This window comes from Erythrolamprus reginae, chromosome 4 (assembly GCF_031021105.1).
Source record: "Erythrolamprus reginae isolate rEryReg1 chromosome 4, rEryReg1.hap1, whole genome shotgun sequence".
In the NCBI taxonomy this organism is placed as follows: domain Eukaryota; kingdom Metazoa; phylum Chordata; class Lepidosauria; order Squamata; family Dipsadidae; genus Erythrolamprus; species Erythrolamprus reginae.
The window spans coordinates 44,841,163-44,864,164 of NC_091953.1; the positions used below are offsets into that span (position 1 = coordinate 44,841,163).

Genomic DNA, 23,002 nt, shown 5'->3' on the forward strand with positions numbered 1-23,002 from the left:
TGAAACCTTACCATAAACAGCCTCAGATCAGATTGACCCAAACAACAATCTTAGAAAATCATACATCATTCCTGGTTGATCACAAAAGCTACCTTTGCAGTTTTAGCAGAAATGAAATGAGATAATTTCTCTTGAGTTTCCATTCCAGGGAATACTTAACAAAGTTTAACTAAGCCTAGTTAAACGCTGGCACTGGGTTAATGAATTCTTTCTATTCATCAGGATGGAAGAGAAGGGCCTTACTGGTACAACTGATTATGCTCAAACAGTGGGGGTTTTAAAATCACATTTTATCCAGAGATGACATATCCTTAACTAAAAAGTGTTATAGAGGTAAAGAACAATACAGCCAAGTATTAGTCAGTTAACTGTGTGATGATAAATACCAACAAATGCAACAGGCAAGCAGCAACTGCATACACTATTTTGTTCTTGAGGGAAAGCGTCTTGAGCAAACAACAGCAGCACAAACTACGTAACTACATTAGCTGCTTAATAAACCTTGACAAATGACAACCTGTAGGCTGAGGGTCCTGTGAGGATCCCTTAGGGGAAGACTGATCAGAGCTGGAGGACTGCTGTGCTGAACCCTCCGCTAGCTCTCGCTGTCTCTGCTGTTCAGCCTTCTTAAGCCTCAGCCGCTGCAGGCCCCTACGGAGTATAGCTAACTCAGGTGCCATTAATTCTGACAGGAAAAAGGGTGTAAAAAAGAAACAGGCATAGAACATAAGATAAAAAGAATATAACTAAAGAGCAAGGTAATAGATATTATGTAGAGAATACAAGCATCAAATTTCATTTTTAAAAGCAGACTATTAATATCAGCACAGAGGCAAAATGTGCTTCTACTTGTTTTATTATTATTTTCTTAAGTATGAGAATTATGCTCATTATGTATGTTTCCTAGCTCGACTTGCTCAGCTACTAAGGCAGTTAAGTTCTATAAAATAAAATAAAATAAAATATAGATGCAAAAATATGGATACATGATAATTTCCACGCATATGACTGTTTGGGAATAAAGAGATCAATGTAGTATGTGGGGAAAACTGAAGCCTAACTATCAAAGTTGCCATCAAAATTTTAGGCTGTAAATTACAATATAAAATGTAGCTATACAGTCCTATTTATTGTGACTGTGATAAAGCACAGTACTGTAAAAGATGTCTAGTACTAAAATGAGGGAGGGGATGTTTTTGTTTCTGGTTTGATTAGGCAACTGCTATGCTGAATGTAATGAATTACTTCTCTATTCCAGTCAACACAACATATTAAAAGGTTTCTCAATACTCAGCAGTAATCATCCAGGAGGAATAGGACAATTAGAAGATTTTAGTGTTCAATCTGCAGAAAGGAAACATTGCTATTTGATATATTCCAATGTTTTCATGTTCTAGTACATGTATAAGTGAGAAACTAAAAACCACTAAAACAATAGATTTTATGTAAAGAATTAACATTATGTAATTCAGAGCATAATAATGCATTGCTTTATTTTCAGACCACTATTATTTTTCTGAACGGACTTCATGACATTTTTTGGGAAATATGATTAAAAATAAGAGCAGAAAAATGAATTAAACATTTAAGATCACTTGAACTAATAAAATACTAACAATTACTGCAACAAATTAGTCTCCTATAGGCAATACCTTTTCTTAGTAATCATCCAATTTAAATAATATTTAAAGCATTACCATTTGAAGGAGTATTAACTACCTTAAATCAGATTTATTCAAATGCATTAACTGATTTATTTTTCTGGCTATATATCACTTAACAATAGTTTGGCTATAACAGCCACAACACAGTGAGCTAATTGCTGAAATGTACATAGAAGATTCCAGTTATATGGCACTATCAAACCATCTCAAAAAAATAATCAAGGTTGGATGGTGGAGTCCATATTTGAATGGGAGATAATTGAGAAATTTCAGCCCTATACTGGACTTGGGAAGGTGGGGATGGGAAGCCATTTTTACTGTTTGCCAGGAAAACAAATTGAGTATCTATTAAAGTTTCATTGAGACGTCCTCGAAGGAAACTTCATTTTTTTATTTGGAAGATATTCTTTTCTGTGAGATGTCTTCTAACACCATGGCCTGGGAAAGGGACGTGTGCTAGAATTTTATTGTGAGTGGATTGAACAATATAAAGAAATGAAATAAATTCAAAATTAACTGCATTCTAATTGTTGCATTTTGATTTGTTTATATATTAAATTTATATGGCTACTCATCTCACAAGAAGTGATTTTGGGTGGCATATAGCAAAAAGTATAAAAACATGTAATTGTCATATTTTACAAAAGCACGCACAAGAGATTTGATCGCAATAGTCTCACCTCAAGTTATCATTGGTGCCCTGAGACTCTCAGGCAAAGCCAGGTAAATGTTGTTTACCTCACAGTTAAGAAACTAAACTTCCAGTACAGAAGCAAGCAGGTTAACTTAGACAAATAAAGGTCTATAGAATGAAATCTAGACTCGATTTCCAGTAAACTTTAAAAAATTGTCTCTATTGGATTATAGCAAGAATTCTAACATATCAATACTCAACTTCTAAAGGCTACAAAGGAATGTGAGAGGGATCTTGGAGTCCTAAGTGGACAACCATTTAAATATGAGCCATCAGTGTGCAGCAGCTGCCAAAAAAGCCAAGACAGTTCTATACTGCACTAACAGAAGGATAGAATCAATATCACATGAAATGTTAATACATCGCTTTTATAAGACCTTGGTAAGGCCACACTTGGAATACTGCATCCAGTTTTGGTCGCCACAATGCAAAAAGGATATTGAGTCTCTGGAAAAAGTGCAAAGAAGAGCGACAAAGGTGATTTAGGGACTGGAGGCTAAAACATATGAAGAACGATTGCAGGAACTGGGCATGGCTAGTTTAATAAAAAGAAGGACCAGGGGAGACATGATAGCAGTGTTCCAATATCTCAGAGGTTGCCACAAAGAAGAAGGAGTCAACCTGTTCTCAAAAGCACCTGAGGGTAGAGCAAGAAGCAATGGGTGGAAACTAAACAAGGAGAAAAGTGAGTTAGGACTAAGGAGAAATTTCCTGACAGTCAGAACGGTTGATCAGTGGAACAGCTTGCCTCCAGAAGTTGTGAATGTTCCAACACTTTTTAAAACAGTTTTTAAACAGATGTTGAAGTAGTGTAGGGTCTCTTGCCTAAGCAGAGGGTTGGACTAGAAGACGTCCAAGGTCCCTTCCAACTCTGTTATTATTAAAGCTGCTGGGGCCACTGTTTTTGATACCAATTTTCAATTACTTTCTACCACTGCAGTTTTTGTAAATCTTCCTATAGATCAGCTGACAATAAAACTCCAAGTAGATAAGCTAGGCAAAAGCAGTATAACTAATGAAGGGAAAACTACTTTCTACTATATTGCAACAGTCAGCTCATTAAGTTGCATGAACAATGCAGATGTGGCACAAGATGTACGGTTCAATTAAAATAAGACAATATCCATTGTAATGTAAGTCTAATTCTTGCTGATAAATGATTAGTACAATAAATAACAGAACAATTAAGAGATAATAATTGATTGGTTCCTTAATAGAAATAACATGTGGTCAGAACCTAAAGATTCACACAATTAGTTCTACAAACCAAAATAGCATTTTTACATTTGTATTTATTAAACAATAAGCTTCCATTCATGTAGTAAGCAACTTTTAGGGAAAAAGGGTGTTTTTTTTTAAATGGCAATGGTGTCTTGCATTCAATATATTATACAGTAATTCTTGTGAAAGGTGGTCGACTATATAATTGTACAGTTCTCCCTTTTTCTCCTAAGAATATCTTCACATTAATTATTACTAATTTAGGTTATAAAACAAAGTTACTTCATATTTACATATTAGCATTATAGATTTAAAAATATGTGTAATCTAACTACAGTTGAACTAATTCTTAAAAAAGCTCTATCAATGAAAATCTGGGAACAAACAAACTCAATTCACCTACAATGTTCAACATACATTATAAAGCTTGAAAACTGTTATGGAGGTCAGAAATTGAACTAAACATTTAATGGCAGATCTTTTTGGAGAAAAATAGCAATATGCTGTGTTGTAACAAATTATAGCCAAACTTTAGACTAGTAAAATTCTGAGTGAAGATTAATGTAAAATATTTTATAACTGGAGGTCATTCATCCCAGTACATGACCAGACTGAACACTGATATAATAAATACGTATTTTAAACGCCTTATACATATTAAATACATATGCTCTTTTAACAAGAAAACTTTACATACCAGGTTGATGGAGTGTGGGAGGTGCAGGTGTCTCCAAGAAAGGCCTTTGTTCATTGTCAGGAGAGGAGAGTAAAGAAGTAGAAGGAGGACTTTCTGTTGATGAAGATGTTGAGGGCGCTTGAGCTGACACTGTAGATGAGGATGACTGCAATTGTTCAGGGCCATCTACTTCCATAGAATTTTCTGTTTCAGCACCTGGCAAGACATTTCCTGGGGTAGAAACATCTGATCTACTTGTTCCACCTTTGAAGAAAAGCATCAACTTAACTTTCCTTATTTTTTTAAAAAAAAACATTATTGGTTTATATTTATTCAACACAATAACAAATTAATACCTTCAACAAAATAGATTAAATGTGCTAAATGTAATACTGAGAACCATAAATTTGGCAGGGTCCATTTAAGCTATCAAGTCCAATTCGTGCTCATGGCAGGATGGCAATTAAATCATTCCCATATTGTTAACACTGTGTTTGAATATTTCTAATGAAGGGGAGCCCACAATTATTTTTGCTCATAATTTCCACTATCAAACTGATCTTGTTGTTAGGAAATTTTTTCTAATATTTGTCTGCTTTTTGTTTGATTGATTTCATGAGTCTACACCTTTCAATAACAGAAATCCATTATTGCATGTTTGCAATGAGGAAAAAATGAGGTTTTATTCCACATGATACAGTATTTGAAGAGTGGCATTATTTAGTTTAGTTTAGTTTAATCAGATTTGTATGCCGCCCCTCTCCGCAGACTCGGGGCGGCTCACAGCAATAACAATACAATGTAAAATAAATCTAATATTTAAGCTAATTTAAAAAACACCACAAATTAAAACCAATCATACATACTAGCGTACCATGCATAAATTTTATAAGCCCAGGGGGAGGGAACATGTCAATTGCCCCATGCCTGACGACAGAGGTGGGTTTTAAGGAGCTTACGAAAGGCTAGGAGGGTGGGGACAACTCTGATATCTGGGGGGAGTTGGTTTCCTTTTTTGTTGTATCTTTTAAAAGCTACATATGCTCATCATCAAGCTCACTTCCCACCCACCCCCTTTGCCCCAATCACTTTTGCTGCACTTATTTGAGCCACTTCACACTATTGAGTCATATTGAGTTTGGCCTGAGCTATTCCAAGATCTTTTTTTATAAAAGCCAAGCCAGGGTTTATAAATTTCATCCTATGCCTAGGCATTTGATATTTGTATCTTAGGTAAAGAATTTTGCATTTTTTTCTATTAAATTTGGTGTTGTAACTTTCAGATAATTTCTATCAAGGTAATTCTGAATTTTATTTCTGTTTTCTATAATACAATTTATCTATATCATCTGCAAATATGGTAAACTCCCCCTAGGCTTATAAAATTTATGTATGGTATGCTAGTATGTATGATTGGTTTCTAAATTGGGTTTTTTTTAAATTAACTTAAATATTAGATTTGTTTACATTGTATTATTGTTGCTGTGAGCCGCCCCGAATCTGCGGAGAGGGGCGGCATACAAATCTGATAAAATAAATAAATAAATAAATAAACAAACATACCTCTCTTCAATTTTATTGAATTATATAGTATTTCACATACAGGGTTGATATTTGTCTTTAACTTAATGAAGAACCATTAGTGAACAATCAAAGTATTACTTTTGAGCCAATTTTGAGTCAACGATTTTCACTGAACTTCAGATTACTTAACCAACATTTTACTAATTTATTAATCAGCATGCTATGCTGAAATTTTAAAAAATCATGTTTATAGCACTCCCACAATCAGTTAACCAATGAAAAAATCAGGTAAGATTATTCAGAAAAGATTCGTTCCTGAGTTGAGATAGCAACCTTATAATATCAGCATATTTTGTATTAAATAGATTTGTTACTGTCACTTAATTGTGAAGGCTGTTAAAGGCATTTACCTCTAGAGCGAGATCGTCCTCTTCCTCTGTTGCTCTGTGCAACTTCACTTGCTTCTTCAAACCATCTTGACAACATGTCAGACATTCTTTGCATTAATGAAACATTAGGGCTCTGTTCACCTATGTATAAATAGTGGTGTTAGTGCTTTTACTGTACTTTTGCTTTTACTAACTGCAACTTACATCTCTGAAAAATGAAAGAATAAAAACAAGTTATATTTAATTTTTATATTTTGTAGGGTTTTTGTATTTTAGTACCACTGTTGTTGTTATTGCTATTTGTATGGCTGCCCATCTCAATTAGGTAAATCTGGGTAGCTCATAGGTAAAAAATAATCTAACAAAAACAAGTTAAAGAGCAAATATGGAAACTTCTAAAACCATCAATAATTATTTTAAAATGTAATCATTTTAAAATGCCACAATGTGTAAAAAAGGATGACTCTGTAAAAGAATCTGAAAGGATAGGGAAAACCAAAGGAATATGGAACAGTGGCAAAATTAAGGTTAATCTACAATGGTCGTAAGATTGAGTGAGTTCTGCAAGTATGAGAGAAGCCAACTTAAAATCATATAATTATATAATTTGTAACACTGGACCATACAGCAAAAAAATTGCAATGATATTCAAAAAGAAATTTGCTAAACATATACAGTACTTGACAATAACCCAATAAATTATAGGATCTAGTTGCATGAGTATATATAATGAATATCAATGAATGTACTTGCTAAATATGCAGTTAAGAAAATCAGGAATCATATGGCCAATTGAAAGTGTTGTTAAAAACAGTATTTAAAAAGATATAATACGGGTTCAATGGGGGTCTCTTTAATACAGAAACCAGAGAAAAAGAATCACAGGAAATTTTGAACTAAATTAGAGCCTTCTATGTGGCGGCCCCGACCCTCTGGAACCAACTCCCCCCAGAGATCAGAGTTGCCCCCACCCTCCTTGCATTTCGTAAGCTCCTTAAAACCCACCTCTGTCATCAGGCATGGGGAAACTGAGATATTTCCTCCCCTTAGGCTTATAAAATTTATGCATGGTATGTCTGTGTGTATGATTGGTTTCTTAAATAAGGTTTTTAAAAAAAAAATTAATTTAAATATTAGATTTGTTCATATTGTTTTATTATTGTTGTTAGCTGCACTGAGTCTACAGAAAGGGGCGGCATACAAATCTAATAAATAAATAAATAAGTAAAGTAATTAATTAATTAACATAATACCTAATTTAAGGACTAGAAATGCAGACTCAGCACAATCACATCAAAAAATGTGTGTCCTCGGAGAGGGGCGGCATATAAAGCCAATAAATAATAAATAAATAAATAAAAAAAATGCACAACTCTGAAATCAAATTGATTTGACAATATGAAACAGATGATAAGAAGTGCAATTTAGTCAACCAGGATACTACCAGATACAGACTGTGGAACAGACCATGAATTCTTGGCCTCAAATTTATGCATTAATCTACAAAATCAATCTTTAAGATTTAAGAGACATGAAAAACAAAGTGAAAATATGTTCTCAAAATTCCAAAGACAAAAAGATCCAAGTGGTTTTCAGTAACGCTATTACAACAGCCAGTAAAACATAAAGGATGAAAACTTTGAGAAATTTACAGGACATATTACTGAAACACAACTTTCAACAAGTAAGGGTAAATAAGGAAAAATACCAGTCAAGAATGGTGACTAATAGGAGATAACATTAAAAGGAAAAGAAGAGATATTTTAAAGAATATCAGAGAAATAAAGGAAAATCAAGAGAAGTAGGAATATTTAAGAATAACAGACGAAACATAAAGAAATTGCATTAAAGGAAAACATGGACATTATTCTTACATGCTGTTTTTATCATTGTTGTTAGCCGCCCCGAGTCTACGGAGAGGGGCGGTATACAAATCCAATAAATAAATAAATTCTGAATTAGAATGTAAGAAACGTTTTCAGAATGCAAATATATTCAGGAACTGATAGAAAGTAGGTAATGTCCAAATAGAAAAGCACCAAGCACAGATAAAATACTTTTAGAACAGGCAATTAAACAGTTCTGTGTCAACAAATATAAAACAACATTATCTGGTTTAAAGTACAGAGAAGATTAGTTCTGGATATATCTATAGTAAAAATTATGAAATGTAAAAACTACCAAATCACAGCACTAATTCCACACAAAATTTTCATTTTTCATCCTTACAAAAAAGATTAGAGATATATATTGAGAGAAAAGTGTCAAATTAACAACCAGAAAGGCCTAGGATGGTAGATCAATAAAGAGAGCAAGAAGATGTAAGTTTTTTTTTAAAAAAAAATCTTTGCTTTAATGATAATGCTGAAGTTGAAATACTACTAAAGTGTGTAACAGAATATTATTTTCCTGAGGAATTCATACAATAAACAACAACAACAACAACAAAAATAGAACAAGACGACATGACTTTAAATTAAATTGGAACTGGAATGTGTAGACAGTTAACACAGTCTTGTTAACTGAAAGTAAAGTAAAAGTAAATGTGACTTAGGCTGATTGTGAAAATAAAAACAGAACATGAGAAATCTGTTCTTAAAGATTATAGCAACTGACATGCTTTATGAACTTTATTTGAAGGTGAAAAAGTGAAATTGGTAGCTAGGGTCAATAATACAATAAACAAATAAACAAATAAATAAAATGTCCTGGAAATGTAAAGAAAAGATTAATCTCAGGGAAAAAGATAAGGATAGTTAAAATAATGGGATTTTTCTTTGCAATTTTCAGTGGTAGCACCTGGCTGTGAAAGCTAGACATTGAGAAAGGGAGAGAACAATAATTCTGAATGATGAATCTGGAAACAATTGCTAAGGGTATCATGAATCATGAGAATCTCCAATCAACAAAGTTCTACGTCAAATAAAAAAGGACTGCTCCTTTTAGGGAATTAAAGTCAAGTTAAAACTCAAGTGTAAGAAAAGCAGTGATGGACAACAAGTTGAGGGGATAGAAGACAACGATAAAGTGGATAGAAGAAATTAAAGTTACTGCTAGAATGACTTTGAAAGGACTTTACATTTGGGGACTTAAGGATTTGACAGTACTGTCACTATGAGTTTAACCTAAATCAATTGCATGTATGGTGTTTTTCTACATCTCCCTCCTTATACTCTTCCAGCAATAGCTACAAATGATCCCGCTTCAATGAGTTCGCAATATATCACAACAGATTTGGAAAAAATCAGAAATTAGAAGTCTTCTCACTAGAATTTCCCAATTTAGTTATAATAGGAAATTCTGGCTTAACATAAAGTAATTTCTGCATTAGCCCTGATGCTTCATAGAAGAGAAGAAGAAACAATTTTTCTGAAGACTGAATAAACATAATGTATGAAGTCATGGACAATTGTCTAAATATGCTCATTTTCTACAATTATTGATAGAACATGTCTAAAATTATAGCATCATTATACGTATAACTAAGTAAAGTTTGAATAAAAATTAGTATAAATATAAATATCGAAATTTAGTACCATCTCGTTCTCTTTCACTTTCTGGCCTTGCTCTTGGTCCAGTATCTGACCAATCGCCTCTTAATCGCAAACGTTTGACAGGAGGCTGTCGTAACTAAAGAAAAAAAGCAAGGAAATTATAGATGCAAACGTTCTATTCTATTTCGTTAAAAACATGACATAAAATTAAAATTCTTGCACTTTTATTATTTTATTTTTATCAGCACAGGAACATGTTGGCTAAATCTATGCTACAACTTGGATGCCTTTCCAATCTTTTTTCAGGTTAAAAAAAGTATGCCATAAGGTAGAGGTATATATAGTGGGCTGTATGTTTCAAAGAAGTAAGTGTGGAATTTATTTATTTGGTTGACTCAGTCTTCTATCCTTCTGAAGTGGGTTGTGGAGGCAATATGCTGGCACTGTTAAAAAGTACTACAGTGATCCCTCGATTATCGCGAGGGTTCCGTTCCAAGACCCCTCGCGATAATCGATTTCTCGCGATGTAGGGTTGCGGAAGTAAAAACACCATCTGCGCATGCGTGCCCTTTTTTTTCATGGCCGCGCATGCGCAGATGGTGGAGGTGGGGAGCGACGAAAGTGCGGAAGCCGACATTGCTTTGAATGTCGGCTGCCCCCGCCCCCCCAGCACCTGCTCGCCTGCCGTTCGCCCGCCGTTCGCCCGGTCACCCGCCGTTCGCTCGCTGCTCGCCCGGCCACCCGGGTTCGGGGGGGTGCTGGGAAGCCCCCCAGGCCGGCTGCGACCTTTTGAAACAGCCGCGCCGCTTCCCAGCTGACTCCTGAAGCCAAACGCGGAAGTTCGCCTTTGGCGTTTGGCTTTAGGACTCAGCTGGGAAGCGGCGCGGCTGTTTTAAAGGGTCGCAGCCGGCCTGGGGGGCTTCCCAGCACCCCCCGAACCCAGGTTGGGGGTTCTGGGGGGTTCTGGGAAGCCCCCCAGGCCAGCTGCGACCTTTTAAAACAGCCGCGCCGCTTCCCAGCTGACTCCCGAAGCCAAACGCGGAAGTGGTTTTTTTTTAATTAATATTTTTTTAAAAATCGCGATATAGCGTTTCGCGAAGATCGAGCTCGCGAAAATCGAGGGATCACTGTATTGCTAACATGTTGTAAGCCGCCCTAAGTCTATGTAGAAGGGCGGCATAAAAATTGAATAAATAAATAAACAAACAAACGAATGAAGTAACATTTAGTGAAAATAGAGATCTGGTTACAGTATTATATGCTCCCTTCCACCAATCTCTCGCCTACCCAAAGGATACTGCCTTTTCTCTTCTAATCTCTCAGAAAGAATATTTGAACTAGGCTGAATGTCATGCAATAAATCAGAACTCTCCTGAAATATCACTGTTTAGTATGAATCATTGGCTTGAAGATTGGCAAAAGATTCACAAACAAGGTTTAGCTAGATTAAAATGAAAATAAGAATGAAGCTGTATAAACAACGGATTGCCCACTTCTAGGAAACAGAAGTAAAAAAAATTAAACTTGTGATTTCTTCCTTCCACTTTTCCAGATTAACAGTTGTTGCTCGTTTACATAACAGCCATTGTTGCTTGCGAACTGCTCATTCCCACCTCAGCCCTTACACTTCATAAGAACCGTTGTACATACCTGAACGGTCTTCTCGATGCACTGGAAGGAGAGTCCAACATGGGTAGGAGAGTCCAACATGGGTAATTACCAATCCTATTGGTAGAGACTGAGTTAATTTAAATATTTAAATGCGAGGTAGTCACCGCCCCTTAGCAGCCCCCAATACCTCAGTTTTAAAAACGAAGACAGTATAGAGGTAACACAATTTATTGAACTTCAACCATATAACAATTAACATAGAAACCTCGCAACCCAAATACTCCGGCGACCTGGCAACTACGCCGGGTGGGTTTGGACTCTCCTTCCAGTGCATCGAGAAGACCGTTCAGGTATGTACAACGGTTCTTCTCCACTGCACTGGGAAGGAGAGTCCAACATGGGATATACCAAAGTTCACATCCCTTGGGAGGGAAAAGGCTGTGCCACGGTCGACGGAGAGGAACAAACCCTCTGCAACACACGCCTCCCAAAGGAAGCTTCAGCCGAAGCAACCGAGTCAAGTTTATAATGACGAATGAAGGTTGTAGGTGAAGCCCAAGTCGCTGCCCTACAGATGTCATCGATAGAAGCTTGGGTATGCCATGCTGCAGACGCCGCCGCACTTCTGGTGGAATGCGCAGTTATGCCAGTCGGAGGCGACTGAGACCTAGCTTTGTACGCTTCCGCAATACAATCCCTAAGCCAGCGACTAATGGATTTGGATGATACCCCAAGTCCCATAGATCTTTGTGCAAATGAAACAAACATTCTGTCAGTTTTCCGAAATAGAGCAGTCCTTCTGATATAAATCTTTAAGGCCCTCCTAACATCCACCTTGTGCCACCTTAACTCCAAAGGATGTTGGCCATGTGTACAAAAGTCAGGAAGGACCAATTCCTGCGATCTGTGGAATCCAGAGTTGACCTTGGGAATAAAGGCCGGGTCCAGTCTCAACACCACTCTATCTGAGTGGAACACACACAAATCGTCACGAGTAGACAGGGCTGACAATTCGGACACTCGGCGCGCCGAAGTAATCGCCACAAGAAATGCCGTCTTAAATGTGAGCAGTCGAAGTGGAATAGATCTTAACGGCTCAAAGGGAGGTGCAGTGAGAGCTTTCAGCACGAGAGACAAATCCCAAGTAGGGAACCTATGTATCTGAGGTGAGTGAGAGTTGACCGCTCCTTTAATAAAGTCTCGCACCCAAGGGTGTTGTGCTAGTGAACGAGATTGAGGCACGTGCACAATGGTCGCGAGAGCTGCTAATTGTCTTCTCAAAGTATTTGGTGCCAGACCTCTATCAACTCCTGCTTGCAGGAACTGTAACACCAGAATAACTGAGGCTTGCTGCGGATTAGCACGCTGTGTTAAACAAAATTTACAAAATGCCGCCCAGGTAGCTTGATAGATTCGCACCGTAGACGGACGACGAGCAGCTTGCATAGTAGATACAACATTGTCCGGGATACATTGGTTTACCAATCTCAGCCTCTCAAGTGCCAGGCGGTCAGCTGGAACCATTGAGGGTTCGGATGACATACTGACCCCTGGCTCAACGCTATCTCGCAATCTGGAATCCTCCACGGAGGAGACACAGAAAAGGCTGTTAGATCTGCAAACCAAGGGCGTCTCGGCCAATGGGGAGCCATAAGTATCAGCTCCGCTCTCTCCTGCACCATCTTGTCCACTGTTCGTTGAATAAGGCATGTTGGTGGAAATGCGTAAAGTAGACCTTTGGGCCATGGAGACAGAAGAGAGTTGACCCCTTCCGCTCCTGGCGTTGTGAACCTGGAATAGAACCTGGGCAATTGGGCGTTTTCCGGAGTTGCAAAAAGATCCACCGATGGAACTCCGAAGCGGCGGGCTATGTCGTTGAAAAGAACCGGGGCGAGTCGCCATTCTGATGGATCCAGGGTCGCCCTGCTCAACCAGTCCGCTTGCACGTTGCTGGTCCCCGCAATGTGCTCCGCCCGCAATGAAGACAGATGAAGCTCGGCCCAATCGAAGAGAGCCGTAGTCTCGAGCATGAGACGCTGTGACTTCGTGCCCCCTTGATGATTGAGGTGGGCCCTGGTCGCTACGTTGTCTGTTAGGACCAGGATATCTCTGCCTTGAACCCAGCAAGCAAAGGCTCGAAGTGCCAGGAACACAGCCCTGAGCTCCAGGAAATTGATGTTGATAGGGGTTAGGTCGTCCTGAGACCATAGGCCCTGGGCCATATGAGGACCCATGTGAGCCCCCCAACCCGACAGACTCGCATCTGTGGTCAGGACCAAACTCTCGTGGCTGTGGAGAGGGGAACCCCGGAATAATGCTGGGGACAACCACCATTTCAGTGAATGTTTGACGTAAGCGGGAAGCCTCACCTGCCGTTGAGAATGGCTCACCTTGCCCTTTTGGTACGGCAATAGGAACCATTGGAGGCTCCTGATGTGGTGTCGAGCCCATGGTACGATCCCTATGGATGAGACGAGAGTTCCAAGTACCCTGGACAACAGGGCCAGCGATACCTGATGTTGACGACACAGATTGCTGACCAGTCGCCGTATGTTGAGGATCCTCTCCGGAGTCAAGGATACCGTGTCCTGAACAGTATCTATAATCGACCCCAGATGTTGGATGCTTGTGGAAGGAACAAGATGGCTCTTTTCCTCGTTGATGGTATAGCCATGTCGCTCCAGGACGGTTCGTGTAAGAGTCAAATCCTGTTGCGCTTGGGGCAGTGACTTGGACATGACGATGATGTCGTCCAAGTATGCCATCACCCGTACAGACTGGGCCCTGATATGCGCCGTCAAAATGTCCATCAGCTTTGTAAATGACCGAGGTGCCGAGGACAGGCCGAAGGGCATCGCCCTGTACTGGTAGTGTGTACCGTGCAGGCAAAACCTGAGAAAACGACGATGGGCCGGCCAAACGGGAACGTGTAGGTAAGCATCCTTCAGGTCTATCGACGTCAGAAGGTCTTGATGACGAATAGAGGAGAGAATCGATTGGAGAGAGTGCATTCGAAATCTCCGATACCGGATGAAGGCATTCAGGGACTTTAGATTTAAGATCATCCTGAAGCCTCCGGACGCCTTTGGCACGAGAAAAACCATGGAATAGAACCCCGTGCCTTTGGCATGCTCGGGCACTCTCTCTATCGCCTTGATGTCCAAAAGATGGTCTATCTCCTGCTGCAAATGATGTCTTTTCAACGGATCTCGTGTTGATGGGCATTGGACAAATCGTTGCGGTGGGGGCTGAAGAAACTCCAGACGCAACCCTTGAGAAATTGTGGCTAGCGCCCATTTGTCGGTGGAGATACTTCTCCAGGAGACACTGAAAAGTTGTAGCCTGCCTCCTATGGGCGCTAACAGATGCAAGTCACTTGGAGTTGCGCTTGAAGCCCCTTTGGTTTCCCCTGAAGGGCCGTCTCGCTTGTTGATATCCCCTCGGACGGTCCTGAAAGGCCGCCCGGTCACTTCGAAATCCTGATTGACCATACTGGGCTTGTTGGAAAGGCCTAGTCTGACCCCCCGAGGAGGAAGAGTCCCAACGAAATGGCTGGCGACGAGTATAGGGGGTAGCGCGACGCTCCTGTCGCCTGTATGCTCTGGGAAGGGACTTCCGTTTGTCCTTGTCCTCAATGAGGACCGGATCCAAGGCTTCCCCAAACAGTTTCTCTCCTTGGTATGGAGAGGAAGCCAGGTTCCATTTGGACTTAAGGTCAGCTGGCCAGTTCCTTAGCCAAAGGAGTCTCCTGGAAGCCAGTGAAGTTGCCATTCCTCGCGCCGAAAACTTTGCTGCATTGAGGGTAGCATCTGCAGAGAATTCCGCCGCAGCTAATAACTTGCTGATGTCCTGGCGTAAACGGCCATCCTCTGGGCCTAAACGGGCCTGCACCTCTTGCAGCCAGATTATGGAGGCCCGAGTGAAAAAGGAAGCAGCCGTGGCTGCCCTAAACCCCCAACTGGCCATTTGATGCGACTTGCGCAATAAAATCTCCGCCTTTCTGTCCTCTGGCTTTAAGCTATCGCCAGTTTCAGATGGGACCAAAGCCTTTGAAATAAGAGTCATTACAGGCTGGTCAATGGGCGGAAACTCCAACAGCTTCTCCATATCCTCATCCAGAGTATAGAATTTCCTCTCCATGACCGAAGGTCCTTGGGCCGCTGCTGGAGTCTGCCAGGGGCGCTTGATGCTTTGAAGAAAAATATCCGAGGATGGCACATGGTCAGTCTCGGGCTGAGGCTCCTTGAAGAGTACAGTAGACGGTTTAGGTTCCTCAGTAGAATCGGTAGTCTTAGTAGAACCTGGCAAGTTAGCTGTTTGCTTTGCCTTATGGAGTAGAACCTTGAAATAAGAGGCCTTAAAAAGACCAGCCACCACCGGGTGTTCAGGAGTGGTCTCGTCATCTGAGAAATCATAGTCTTTCTCAGTCTCCTCAAACTGGGAAGGCTCTTCAACCCAGGACCCCATACCCGAGAGGGGCGGTACTGACCAAGGATTTCTTGTTGGGCAAGGGTGACGTGTGTTCTGGACCTTTGCTGCCATCCCCTGGGAATATGCATCAGTGACAAGCTCCTGCAACGCTGGAGACATCTGTTGCCATGTGTCAGGGTGCACTCTAAGCCCAGCTGCAGTGGGTGTGAAGGTTGCTGAAGGCCCACTTTTCATAGAATGAGGTGCTGAAGGAGGCCTGGCTTGACTAAGGCCTGAGGCAGATTGACCAGCTGCAGGCAGAAATGGGCCCTGCCTCTCTGGGGACCAATCCCTTTCTGACAGGGTGTCAGTTGGTCTCAACCCAGGATAAGGAGCTAGTGGATCCCTGGCCTGGAACATAATCTGCGCAGGGAGAGGCGAGGCAATTCTTGGTGTTAAAATGGCTGCCTCCAGCCTCTGCTCCAATGCTTTAATTCGCCTCTCTGCCTCTTTGAGAGAGGAAGAAGAGGCCTGCGCCTTGGATTTTTCTTTGGGCTTTGACTTGCCCTTATCTTTGGACACCAAGGTGGGAGAGGATGCCTTTTCAGTCATTTTCTCCTCCATTATTACTCACGAGTACTGTTGTTAACAATAGATCTGCAATTCCACGCTGCTCGGAACGAGAGCTAACAGCCAAAATGGAGATTTTAGGCTCCTTAGGGAATGACCCTGTGTAAGCCCAACGTTGGTCGCGCCCACAAAGTGGGCGGAGAGCAACACTTTCCCGCTTCAAAATGGCGGGCGCTGTTAATAGGCATCCAATTTGGCGGGCGCGGTGCGGCAACTGCCCAAAATGGCGGGCGCGGCCATTAGCGCTCCCCGCAAACCCTTGCCGCCTGTCTTCTTCCCGGGGACCTGTCTCCCCACCTGGAAGGATCCTGCCGAGCCCGCCCAACATCCCTTCTGCCGTTCCAGCGGCTTATAGGGGCTTTCTGACAGCAAAAAAACCGGCGGCGGCTACGGCGGCGGCGGCGCGGCTTTTCTTCTCAGCGCCGAACAGCTGAGAGGCGCTGGCGCGAAGCCAGATAACGTTCTTCAAGGGGAAAAGCGATCCCCGAGCCTCCCAGTGAGGGGGGCGGACCCCCTCACCTTCGGCTCTCAGCCGGGTATGGCCTCTGAGGCCAGTGACCCAAGGCTGAGTTGCTCCCCGCTCAGGATATGCCCGCTGAGGGAAGGGATCCCCGAGGAGAGAAACGGTGGGGGAAATGCCCACGGAGGGCAGAAACCCCTTTCCAAGAAATCCTCTTCATTCTGAAACGAGAAGGGAACAAAGGAAAAAAATTAAACAAATCAATTTATTATTAAACATTATTAAACATTAAAACTTCAACAGAAGCAACACTAAAACAGTCTCTACACTTAGACTGAGTTTTTAAAACTGAGGTATTGGGGGCTGCTAAGGGGCGGTGACTACCTCGCATTTAAATATTTAAATTAACTCAGTCTCTACCAATAGGATTGGTAATTACCCATGTTGGACTCTCCTACCCATGTTGGACTCTCCTTCCCAGTGCAGTGGAGAACAGTCAGGTTAACTTCTTAAGAATTGGTGATTTAACATTAAATCCTAATATAGTTGCCACTTGGTTTTAGATAATGAATATCAGCTAGACTTGGGATAAGTATCTCACTAATCAACAGGCAAAACTTGGTTGAGAAAGCAGAAATAGCAGGTAATGCTGAATCTTTTGATTTTAGTAAACTCAAAGAAATGATAAATAGGACTCTACATGGGAAACTAACAGGGAAAGGACTCCAATGTGGGCAGAGGTTTATGAAAGTACAAAGGTATATAACAGTGACGGTGAACCTATGGCACAGGTGCCACAGGTGGCACGTGGAGCCATATCTCCTGGGATGTGAGCCATCGCCTTAGCTCAGCTCCAATGTGCATGTGTGTGATGGCCAGCTGATTTTTTGCTTACACAGAGGCTCTGGGAGGACGTTTTTGGGTTCCAGAGAGCCTCTGGGGGGTGAGGGAGGGCGTTTTTACCCCCCCTTGGCTCCAGGGATGCATTTGGAGCCTGGGAATGGCGAAACACGAGCCTACTGGGCCCACCAGACATTGGAAAACAGGCTGTTTACGGCCTCCAGAGGACTTCCGGGGGGGAAGCTGTTTTCACCCTCCCCAGGCATTGAATTGTGGGTGTGTGCACTCGTGCATGCATGCTCTTTTGGCACCCAAGGAAAAAAAGGTTCGCCATCACTGGTATATAACATCAACAAGGAGGGGAAAAATGGAGGATATTAAAAGAAACCAATGTGGCTTCATAAAATAAAAACAAAAAACAGGACACAGAAATAGAGAATCAGTCCAGAAAGTAAGAAAACCACAGATTTCCCGGAAAGAAAGTTTAGCAAAAGACGCCAAGAATAACAAAAAGGTCTTTACAGATTATCAAAATAAAAGGAAAAGAATTAGATCAGCAGCAGCTTGGTGAAAACAGAAATTGATATCCAATAAAAATTAAGCATCTTTGGTTGTTTGCAGCATCCCATGGTCATATAAACATGGTCATATAAACTCTCCGAGTTTTCGGAGAGGGGCGGCATACAAATCCAAATAATAAATAAATAAATAATACAATTTATGACATTTTTTGTCAGAAATTGTGACCCACACAGAGTAGAGGTGGGTGGCTATAGAAATCAAATCAAAATAAAAAAAGAAATTAGCATTTATTTCTAGTTTCCAGCATAAAAATGCCCATTGCTGACTACAACATTTCCTTAAACACTATATAAAATGTTGAAAATCAGGTTTGTTATGTGGTGATCCACTTAACAACAGGTATAACTCAGCCTATAATTGTGGGCTCAATTACAGTTATAAATTGAGGATTACCTGTATGCAATTGCTAATCTTTTGAGAATATGTTTCCCTTCCCATTGTATATATGTATACTTGCACATGACAGCGTGATGCAATGCAATTTCATAAGTGAATATTTTGCTACAAATACTTATTCAAAATTTACCATTAAATTTTTTAAACTTTCTATTTAGAAGACCCAATGTACTCTGTTGGAACATTTTTACATATTGATTCATCAATATTGTACAAAATCTAGTGGAACCTAGTCAAATACAAGAGCATGTGATCGTAGTCTTAATAATTTTAACTCTGATATTTAAAATTTTCAATCTAATAATAACTTTACATACCTTCTATTAATACCAAGATTTTCCTTTTTTTTAATTACACAGAGGGAAGAACATGTTTTAGTAAAGTAGTATTTATGGATTTCAACAAGCAGTGCCTGACAAATTCTTTATGATGCTATTTATATTCTTCATGGAAACAATGTTATCAACACAGAGACACTTCTCTGTTACTTGAATAGGATTTTAATATTTGCCTGATTCAATAATAAACAATTCAGAATGTATTGCTGTGTCATAGCATAATACTATATGCTTCAAGCCAAGATGTACTTCAAACCTTGAATAACTATTCATTAAAGCTACCTCCTTTTTTCAAGTTCGTGTGGAAAGTTCAGATACTCCTGAATCATTTTCAAATGTGTACCTAACTCTAATAATCAGCTAAAAATAGGATTATCTGTTGTACTTTAAAATAAGAAAAGCAAACCTATTACAGCTTATCTGCTGTTTGTTACACATATCTGTCTATTGACATATCAACATTATAGAGGCTTTAAAGCAAGCAAACAGTTCAGCCAAAACAATTCAAACCATGTAATACTAATTCATAATACTGTATATTAAATAAAAACTGGAACACATATAAAATGTAAAAACTAAAAACACTAAAAAACAACAAAGGAAAACTAAACATTACTTAGTTTCCAACAGTCTCAGATTTACTGCTTATATTACTGCTTAAATTTATGACCATAATTGAGCCCTAAATTTCTGTTATTAAGCAAGATAGAAACATAGAAACATTGACAGCAGAAAAAGACCTCCTGGTCCATGTAGTCTGCCCTTATGCTATTTCCTGTATTTTATCTTAGGATGGATATATGTTTATCCCAGGCATGTTTAAATTCAGTTACTGTGGATTTACCAACCATGTCTACTGGAAGTTTGTTCCAAGCATCTACTACTCTTTCAGTAAAATAAAATTTTCTCACATTGCTTCTGATTTTTCCCCAACTAACTTCAGATTGTGCCCCCTTGTTCTTGTGTTCACTTTCCTATTAAAAAACATTTTCCTCCTGAACCTTATTTAATCCTTTAACATATTTAAATGTTTTGATCATGTCCCCCCTTTCCTTTCTGTCCTCCAGTCCAGACTATAGGACAGATAGTTGTTAAGCGAGTTTTGCCCATTTATGATCTTTCTTGCCACAGTTCTGAAGTGAATCACTGCAGTTGCTAAGTTAGTAACATCTTGTTAAGTGAATCTAGCTTTCACATTGACTTTGCTTATCAGTAGATCACAAAAGTTGATCACATGATCGTGGGACACTGCAACCATCATAAATACATGTCAGTTGTAAAGCATCCAAATTCTGATCATGTGACACTCCCCAGGATGCTGCAACAATTGGAAGTGTGAAAAACAGTCATAAGTCCCTTTTTTTCAGTGCCATTGTACTGGTCATTAAACAAATACAACTGTTTGAGGACTACTGGTAGGACATGTTGCAAATGTCAAATTCATAGATGATATGGATATGAATCATTGTAATCATTTTCTAAATAGCAAGCAATGTTTATAAATAAAAATGAATATTTATTTATATCGGCCAAAACGTGGCCTCCAGGAAGGACGTCTTTGTGACGTCAAAGCTCTACCCATGGAATTCCCTATTGGGATTCCCCACCTCTGTTTCAGCCTCCAGATCAGCCGAAAACGCTGTTGCCGATCGCAAAAACGGCGCTCCGCCGGGCAACAGCGCCCGGCTGTAATCTTCTGAAACAGCCAGGTGCTTCTTGGTGGCCTTCTGAACCCGAACCCAAAAAGTTCGGGTTCGGGAGAACGCTGAGAAGCCCCCCGGCTGTTTTAAAAGGTGACAGCCGGGCGGCGCCACCCAGCGGAGCGACATTTTGTGATTTCCCCCCCCCCTTGCACGCATTAATCGCTTTTACATTGTTTCCTATGTGAAACATTGTTTCATTTTACGAACTTTTCACCTTACGAACCACCTTCTGGAACCAATTAAGTTCGTAAGGTGAGGTATTGCTGTATAGCTGATTATCTTGGCATCAAATCAGAATTATGGAAAATTTACCTCTTCTCTTCGCTCTTCTGCAGAAGGAACTTTCAATTCTCTAGCTGTATCATCCTTAGGATCAAATAGGTATATATAGTCTGAAGAATAGCTCACAAGAATTTCTTGTCCATCTTCACTGTAGCAGAGAGATGTTACCCTACAGGATTTATTATTAAGATGAGGAGGAACAAAACGTGCCACCAATCCTGTAGTACCCCTGCCTGCATAATTACCTACATGGGGGGAAAAAAACACCAGCTGAAAACATTCCCCACTGCTCAAATGCAAAACCCTTTTTACTTATCTCAAAAAAGCAAATCAGTTGAGTATGGAGAAATCAGAAGAGCCAACTATTATAGGTTTTGTAATATGTTGTAATATTTGGTTTGATGGGCCAGGGAAAGTATGTCAGCAATCACTGAGCTGTTTTAGGGAATTTAGTTCAAGTCTCATCTTCCAGCCTGTTCATGGTTTTGGAAGATTGCCTATGACTTCAGCCTCAGGCTCCACTGATAAAAGACAGATCTGTTTGTAATAAGACTGCATTTGCTCATGATTTGGTCATGGACAAGCAAGCAAATATGACATGTTCAAAATTTTCTTCCCATCAGTGGTAGTGTAGAATAAAATTAAATCAAGATTAGTAAAAAATAATAAAATTGGTTACAGTTCAATTGGATGAGCAGTCAGATCAATTAATAAACATTTAGATGTCCTTCCAGGTGCAGGTGAGAAAAGAGGGGGGGGGTGATGCCCGTCGCCTGCCAGCCTTCTTTCCCTGCGTGGTCTCTCTCTCACCCTAGGAAGACTGTATCTCCCTGCTCTGTGCACTCACACACCCCGCGAAGGTCCGGGGTACAAAATTGGAGGAGGATCCCTGGGAAGAAGGATGCCAATGGGAGAGGAAGGGAAAGAGGGGAAAGAGAGATCTTATACCAAAACAAGAGAGAACTAGGGGCAAAGATTTTTGGCGGCTCCCGGCCATCGCCTGCTTGAAGCTGCCCGCCAGGATCCTCAGAAGCCGGCCCGGCAGAACCTGCCTCCCAAGCCCTCTTGCCCAGAAGGGGGTGAAGCGCTGGGGGGGAGGTGTCAGACGATGGCCGTGAGCCACCGAAACGAGAGAGAACTAGGGGCAGGGCCATCGCCCGCTTGATGGAGCCTGACATCTCCCTCCAGCACTTCAGGATCCTGGGCGGCAGCTTCAAGCAGGCAGTGGGCGGAAGAGGGAGGCGGGGAGGGCTCTGAGTCAGAGACCTCCCCCACGTGCCCCTCCTGCCCATCGCCTGCTTGAAGCTGCCGGCCAGAATCCTGAATAGCCAGCTGGCAAAACCTTCCTCCCCACCCCTCTGGTCTGGTGTGAGGCGAAGCGCTGGGAGGGAGGTTAGGCTCCGGGTCTGAAGTTGCCCCTCCCACCCCCCCAAGCCGAGTCAGCGGCTTGAGCCTCAGAGCCCTCCCCGCCTCCCCCTCCTGCCCACCGTGATGTTCGAGCAAACGCCGAACCTGAACACCGACTTCTGGAAAAGTCCGGGTTTGGGTTTGGTATGCCGAACCCCACAAAGTTCGGCACGGACCTGAACTATGCAAGTTTGGTTCGCCCAATACTAGTAATAGCCCCACAGAAGGCCCTTTCATCCTCTTCCCCCAAACCCCTAAATCCTAGCTTCCCTTCTTCCTCATATTAAATTATTTTGTAGACTTCTTCATGCAATTGCTTCCACAATATTTCCCTCCACAGCTTCAGATCATTAATTTGCACATGCCACTGCAAGAAGTCACATTCTGTTGGGTAATATAAAATATTTGTAATAAATTAATAAATAAAATAGGTTATTTATAAAATATATAAAATAAATTTAATTCATTAAGTCTATTCCTGAGTTTAAATGATCATTTACGTGATTTCTCTCTCAAATTAGAAGAAAACTATGTTTTAAAAATTAGCAATTTTAGAAAACCAAAAACCAAAACTAAAGCTGCCCTACTCAAAAAAATTAACAGAACCATGATGTTTAGCATTTAAACCATTAAACCACAACTAAAACCATTTTTAAAAGCAGTCTCATGACTGCTCAAAAA

At 40.7% G+C, this 23,002-nt stretch overlaps 1 protein-coding gene across 9 annotated transcripts in view; it reads right to left on the bottom strand.

Annotated features, from left to right (window-relative positions):
- The window catches only part of DCAF6 (DDB1 and CUL4 associated factor 6), a 70,205-nt gene that overhangs the window by 24,889 nt on the left and 22,314 nt on the right, over positions 1 to 23,002 (bottom strand). For 8 of the 9 annotated variants that reach the window (XM_070750200.1, XM_070750199.1, XM_070750206.1 and 5 more), the window contains 4 exons: positions 20,945 to 21,159; positions 9,705 to 9,798; positions 6,190 to 6,309; positions 4,277 to 4,519 (listed from right to left, as the gene is read on the bottom strand). In XM_070750200.1, the coding sequence (XP_070606301.1) occupies positions 4,277 to 4,519; positions 6,190 to 6,309; positions 9,705 to 9,798; positions 20,945 to 21,159 (672 nt within the window). Of the gene's footprint in view, positions 1 to 517; positions 686 to 4,276; positions 4,520 to 6,189; positions 6,310 to 9,704; positions 9,799 to 20,944; positions 21,160 to 23,002 lie in introns of all 9 variants that reach the window. The other variant, XM_070750207.1, reaches the window with a different exon arrangement.